Here is a 7,316-nt window from a genome sequence, read left to right as displayed (position 1 = left end):
AAAAAAAAAAAAAAAAAAAAAACTTTAAATGAGTTAAATGTGTGAATAGGAAACCACCTACAAAAGTAAGTCCAGGAGAGAGAAGTGAAAAGGCTTCTAAGAAGTTTGGCTAGGGGTAGCCAGACACAGTAATCCAGCACTAGGGGTGGCTCACACCTGTAATCCCAGCACTTTGGGAGGCCAAGGAGGGAGGATGACTTGAGGCCAGGAGTTGGAGGTTGCAGTGAGCTATAGTGATGCCACTGTACTCTATGCTGGGCAACAGAGTGAGGACTTTTCTCAAAAAAAAGGAGTAGGAGGAGGAGTTTAGCTAGGGGTCTGAAAATGGATATGATCATGGATCTTCTGAGATTAGTGGAATCCAGTCTCATACTGTCAAGTCCAGGGGAGAACATGCTTAGTGAGTCTCAAACTACTACTGTTATGGGATCACGTCTTTCAGGAGAACAATCTCGAGAATCTTTAGTAAGTTCTGCTAGTCATCCATTACCTACTCCTCAAAAAAAGTCAATGAAAGTACAAAGAATTCCATCAAAAGATGAATAAATAAAATGTGGTATATACATGTGTATGTTATTCAAGCTTAATAGGGAATGAAATTCTGACACATGCAACAACATGGATGAACCTTGAAAACATTCTGCTAAGTGAAATAAGCCAGGTACCAAAGAACAAATGCCATACAATTCCACCTAGAATAGAATAGGTAGATAGAGAAAGTAGAACAGTGGTTCTACGGGTGCAGGACGGGGAGATGTTGTTTACTAGGAATAGAGTTTCTGTTTGGAATGATGAAGAAGTCCCGACATGGATAGGGGTTATATAACACTGTGAAGATAATGACACTGAATTGTATACTCAAAAATGGTTAAGATGGCAAATTTTATGTTATACATATTTAAACATAATAAACAAAAATTGTCTGAGTATGAAAAATGACATGACTTTTAAGGAAACATGAGTGAGGTAATTTTTAAAAGACTACTTGTTATGAATAAGTCAATCATTCACATGGGAAATTCTAAAATAATCATCATCAGAAACATTCTAAGAATGGAAGACCATGTTGATCAGCACCGGTGGCTCCCAGTTCAAACTCTGACAGCCAATCCCCTCTCTAGTTCAACCTCCTGCTTCTCTGGAGGAATGAATTTAACCATTTGGAGCCAGGATCCTCCATTATTTAAATGGAACCATCACAGGCCCAGGTGAAGTCTGGGTCCCTATTTGTTTAAACGAAACCCCAGTTCTCACAGAACTCTTCACCATAACAATAAAGGTATGAAATAATGCTTGAATTTAATATAAGGTCCTAAAAGCATCTTTATTTCAGCAAACTGAGGATGCTATACCATAAAAATGCAAAACTAGGGCCAGGCATGGTGGATCAAGCCTATAATCTCAGCGCTATGGGACGTGGGAGGGGCCCTTGAGGCAAGGAGTCCAAGACCAGCCTGGGAAACATAGTAAGACCCTACAAAAAGAAAGATCTAAATGCAAAACTCACAATGTACATCAAGAGAAAATGGTAAGAGAAGTATGAACTACTCCTTTGGCTTAAATAAGCATCTCATGTGGAATATTCTTTCACAATATGAATCATGAAATAACAGGGTTAGGTAAATTAAGGTACATCTATGTTCCCAGGGACTCCCTTTCATAAAACCCTTTGGGGTTTTTGTTTGGTTGGTTGATTTTTGAGACAAAGTCTCACTCTGTCACCCTAGCTGGAATGCGGTGGTATCATTATAGCGCACAGTAACCTCAAACTCCTGGGCCCAACTTACCATAAAACCTCTTAATACTAGTTTTTTGTTCTACAGTATAATATTTTCAGGAGAAGCCAAGTTATTATTATTTTTATTTATTTTTATTTTTTATTTTTTTGCAGTTTTTGGCCGGGGCCGGGTTTGAACCCGCCACCTCTGATATATGGGGCCGGCGCCTAAGCCATAGGCGCTGCCCAGGAGAAGCTAAATTATTAATATTTACATTGGACACATCTTCTGCAGAGTATCAAACAAAGAGGTGAATTAGCAATCAAGCAGTTAATCTGATTAACGGAGAAGTTGGGCAGAATAATTCATAAGATGAATGACTTGGCTCCATCCTTCAGTTGGAATGTTTACTTTATTCATATAAACCTTGACTTGATTTTCTTTTCACTTTGTGCATCTTTTCAGGCTGGAAAGAATATTCTCATAGAATAAAGAAGGCTGCGTGCAGTGATTCATACCTGTAACCTTAGCACTCTGGGAGGCCGAGGCAGGCAGATTGCTTGAGCTCTCAAGTTGCAGACCAGCCTGAGCAAGAGCAAGACCCCATTTCTACTAAAAATAGAAAAACTAGCTGGACATCGAGATGAGCACTTATAGTCTCAGCCACTTGGGAGGCTGAGGCAAGAAGACAGCTTGAGCCCAAGAATTTGAGACTGCTATGAACTACGATAATGCCCTAGCACTCTACCCAGGGGCACAGAGTGAGACTCTGTCACAAAACAAATACATAAATAAAAGAACAAAGAGCACTTACCTAGGTAAATTTTCTAGCTAAAAAAGGTCATAGACTTTGAGATTTCTTTTTTCTTTTTTTGAGACAGAGTCTCACTATGTTGCCCTTGGTAGAGTGCCGTAGCATCACAGCTCACAGTAACCTCAAACTCTTGGGCTCAAGTGATTCTCTTGCCTCAGCCTCCCAAGTAGCTGGGAGTATAGGTGCCCGCCACAAGGCCCAGCTATTTGTTATTGTTTTAATTGTTGTTTAGCTGGCCTGGGCCAGGTTCGAACCCACCAGCCCCAGTGTATGTGGCTAGCGCCCTAACCACTAAGCTACAGGCACTAAACCTGAGATTTCTTTTAAACTTAGTAAAAAGGCTATTTTAATAGAATCATAACAACTAATGTAATATCTAATCTGGTGTGAAGGCTGGACCAGAATTTTGGGGTGGGAGGGCTGTAAAGGTTATTATTGAGAAAATTAGCAAAATATGGCCTGTACATGACATAATAGTATTGTATTCATGTTAATGTCCTGACTTTGATAACTTTACTGTAGTCATGCAATGTCCTTGCTCTTAGGAAATATGCACTAAAGAATTTAGGAGTAAAGAATAAAGATATTTTCCTGTCAAACCTGCAATTTATCTGTAATTTATTCTCAAAAAGATCAGAAAAAACATGCATATACATACATACACACACACACACACAGAGTACATCAAGAGGAAATAGTAGGCCCTGTGAGGTGATTCACACCTGTAATCCTAGAAGTCTGGGAGGCTGAGGTCTCACTTGAGGTCAGGACTTCGAGACCAGCCTGAACGAAAGCAAGATCCCATTTCCACTAAAAATAGAAAAAACTAGCTGGGGTGTTGTGGCAGGCACCTGGAGTCCCAGCTACTAGGGAGGTTGAGGCAGGAGGATGGCGAGCCCAGGAGTTCAAGGTTGTGGTGAGCTATGATCACACCACTGTACTCTAGCTGGGTGACAGAGCAAGACACTGTCTCTAAATAAATAAATAAGAGAGAAAAAATGGTAGAAGAAGCATGGTAAAATAATAATTGGGGAGTCTGAGTAATAGGTATAGGAGTTCTTTGTATTAGTCTAACTTTTCTGTAATAGAAAATAATTTCAAAAAAATAAAAATTGAGTTATCTCAATTGATTGTTCACAGTCAGTTACAGATCAAACACCTTTTCCTACTCTTTACCCCCTTCTCATTTGTAAAGAGAAAAAAAATTCACAAAAGAAATTTAAAGCTGATATAATCTTATTCACAGTGATCTTAGGATCTAAAACAAAGCAAAATTAATAAGATATATTAATGTATATAAAATGTACATCTCAATTAGAATGCAGTGGCATCATCATTGCTCATAACAACTTCAAACTCCTGGTCTCAAGCAATCTTCCTGCCTCAGCTTCCCAAGTAGCCAGGATCACAGGTACCCTCCCAACAAGCCCAGCTAGTTTTTTATGCATTGTAGAGACAGGGTCTCACTATATTGCTCAGCCTGGCCCTGAACTCCCACTTTGGCCGTTAAAGTGTTAAGCTCACAGACATGAGCCACTGTGCCTTGTATCAATTAATTTTAATACTTTATTAGTGGCATTACTGACCAGGAAAACAATATAGAGTTTTCTCTGATTATAAAATCATTGAATCTCAAGTTTACAAGGGAACTAAGAAAGCAAATAACACAAACAAGCATCTGTGTTTCTCAGTGCAACACCATAAGAAATAAAATAATATCAGGCTGGGCACTGTGGCTCACACCTATAAGTCCAGCAGTTTGGGAGGCCTCTTGAGGTGGGAGAGTCTCTCGAGCCCAGAAGTTGGAGGTTACAATGAGCTATGATTGTGCCACTGGACTCCAAACTGGGCAACAGAGGCAAAATTCTGTGTCTTAAAAAAAAAATAGGAGAAGAAATAAAAAAATTAGTATCAAAAGTAAGCAGGGCATGAACACGCACACAGAGGTTGTTATTCCACATACCTTGAACTGCTGTTGATCTCCACCCAGCCCAGCTTCCATGACACATGAAGCAAAAGTCCACCAATGAACGTCTGCCACCTGAGAAGGACGAGAGCGGTCAAGGGTCTCAAACTCCACCCAGCCCCAGCAGACCTGCTGACTGACACCATCAGCCCTTTTTGTAGCTCTTTTCTCCCACTCTCTCCCAATTTTCCCATTTCTTAGACCTTTCTCAACCTCTGCTATCCCCTGAGTCTAGCTGTCCAGTAAGTGCTGACATTAATTCTCTTCTCTTCCCTTCTTATTCTAGACTTTTTCTGAACAACCTCATCCATGGCCACTACTTCTCTGCCTTGGTACTGAGGATTTCCAAGGCCCTTTTCTCACCTGGACATTTCCACAGTGACCTCCCACAGTGCCCGATTACAATGTGCCTAAAACATGACCTGGATTCCCCCCAAGTCCTACTATCCCTCTATCCCTAATCAGCTAAATGAAACCTAGATGGCATTCCAGCCCTTCCTCTGCCCTCCTCTCCCTCACCTGCATGCAAAACCCTATTGATTTTTATTTATCCCCACAATGGTGCTCAAATCCACGCCTCCCCTCCATCCCTCCTGAACCTTCTTAATCCAGGCTTTCCTCATCTCACACTGGCCCACAGCAGTGTTCCCTAAGCGGTCCCCCTCTCTCCAGGCTCTCCCAGACCATCTATTTTCTGCTTTGCAGTCAAAGGGTCTGTTCTAAAATGCAAGTGAAATAGTTCGCTGGCTTATTTTTAAAATGGAAGAATTTTCCTGGTGCTGTAGCAGCAACTTGCCAACAACACACTTGGGTCACGAAGCTTGTGTGAGACACTTCCTATGGCACGCATGTGCAGAGGGCAGGCTAACTCCTCCCCCTCCCACTGCAGGACACCCATCAAAATGCCAAGTAAGTGACAAAGCATAGTCTCACTACAATTGCTGTTTCTGTTTTTATTAGGTGAATCATTCAGAAATTCCCAAACCTTACTTTTAGTCATAAATGTCTTAAGACACCTAACCTCAGAAGTGACTCCAACACACCCATGTGTTGTAACTATAGTTGAGAATCCTTGGCCTACACAAGGCCAGGTCCAATCTAAGGAACAAAGAACACTACAGTTGAGAACCCCCGGTCACTTGTATGTGTCACACAAGCCTTCTGGGACTTGTATCCACCCCTTCAGGCTCAGCTCCTGTCCATCTGCCATAGGGAGCTATATTCCGGGCCTAATGAACAGCTTCAGCAACATGCCAGTCCATGTCACACTTCCAGGAGTCTGGATGTGCCTCAGAATGTCATTCCCATGTCCTTGTGTTAGTGATCACCTGATCAGCCCATAAGACCCAATCTGCATGTCTCCTTTGTGAAGTTTCACTGACTCAGTCAAGTGGAACAGACTAAATGTGGGCTGTACCCCATACAGCTTAGTCTAAAGCAGTCTCAGTCAGGAGATAATTCTCCCACAGGGGCCTTTGAGAGTGTCGAGAAAAGTTTAGGTCATCACAACTGGGGATGGGAGGGGAGTCTGTGCCACTGGAATCTAGAAAGCAGAAGCCCAGGATGGAGCCCCCACAGCAAGAAGTCCAACCCAGGCCAGGCACAGAGGCTCACGCCTGTAATCCTAGCACTGTGGGAGGCTGAGGCAGGTAGATTGCTTGAGCTCATGAGTTTGGGACCAGCTTGAGCAAGAGCGAGACCCTATCTCTACTAAAAATAGAAACTAGCCAGGCATTGTGGCAGGTGCTAAGGAGGCTGAAGCATGAGGATCACTGGGGCCCAAGAAACTGAGGTTGCTATGAGTTATGATCCCACAACAGTCTACACAGAGCAACAGGATAGACTCTGTCTCAAAAAAAAAAAAAAAAAAGAAAGAAAGAAAGAAAGAAAGAAAGAAAGAAAGAAAAGAAAAAGAAGTATCTAACCCCAAATATCAACTCCGGAATATCATTCCAAGTTTGAGAAACCCTGGTCTAGCGGAAAGTAAGAGATAATTAACCAATAATTATGGGTAGAGTACCAGCTTGTACAAACCACCCTAGCAAAGGCAGCTAATGTAGTCTAGTGAGTGGGTAAGAATCCCAGAGAAAGTGAATTTGAACAAAAACCTGAAACATGTTCAGAGCAGAAGAGAACAAAGCCTAGAGGTGAGAGAGAGATAGTGGTTCACTCAAAGCTTCTCAGAGAAGTTCACTTGGTCTGGACCTTTGCACCTGAGCCTTCCAGAGGGGTGGCAAGAGCTGATGCTGAAGACAGAGGGCTGATCCCAAAGGGCCCCGTCAATCATGATAAGGAGCTGGGACCCCACACTGGGGACCATGGGAGCAACACCTTCACATTAACATTTGGTAAATCTCTCTCTCCTTACAAGAGACAGAACATGTTAGACAAAACCACGACCTGAGACAGGGAAACAAGTTAGGAGTTTTTATAGTAATCCAAGAGATGACAGTGGCCCAGGAAGGGTCTATAAGGATGAAGATGGTGGCCAGATTCTAAAGACTTTTAGGTGGCCCTGGTGGTTAACTGGATGTTGGAGATGGAGGAGACAAAGGTATCAAGAATAATTCCCAGGACCACAAGACAAACTCTACCTAATGAAGTCAAATATTTAGACCTGGTTGCTTGTATCCTCACATTAACCTGAAATAAATTTACTTAAAAATAAAATAAAATAAAGAATAACTCCCAGGGGTCTGAGATGGACAACTGGATAGAGGGGATCATTCACCACTAGTAAATCTAAGGAACAAAGAGAAGAAAATAACAAGCTCCACAAGGGCGGAGATTGTTGTTTTCTTCACTGATGTACCCCAGC

General features: G+C 42.1%; 1 protein-coding gene across 1 annotated transcript in view; it reads right to left on the bottom strand.

Moving 5' to 3' along the window:
• Positions 1-7,316, bottom strand: part of TMEM241 (transmembrane protein 241) — a 133,196-nt gene that overhangs the window by 117,942 nt on the left and 7,938 nt on the right. Inside the window, exon 3 of the mRNA XM_023510172.1 lies at positions 4,496-4,573. Coding sequence (XP_023365940.1) covers positions 4,496-4,573 — 78 coding nt within the window. The remainder of the gene's footprint in view (positions 1-4,495; positions 4,574-7,316) is intronic.

This window comes from Otolemur garnettii, unplaced genomic scaffold (genome assembly GCF_000181295.1).
Source record: "Otolemur garnettii isolate 467f Iridium unplaced genomic scaffold, OtoGar3 scaffold00012, whole genome shotgun sequence".
NCBI lineage: Eukaryota > Metazoa > Chordata > Mammalia > Primates > Galagidae > Otolemur > Otolemur garnettii.
Note: the sequence above shows the minus strand (reverse complement) of the source record. Positions and strands in the feature narration are given on the sequence as shown.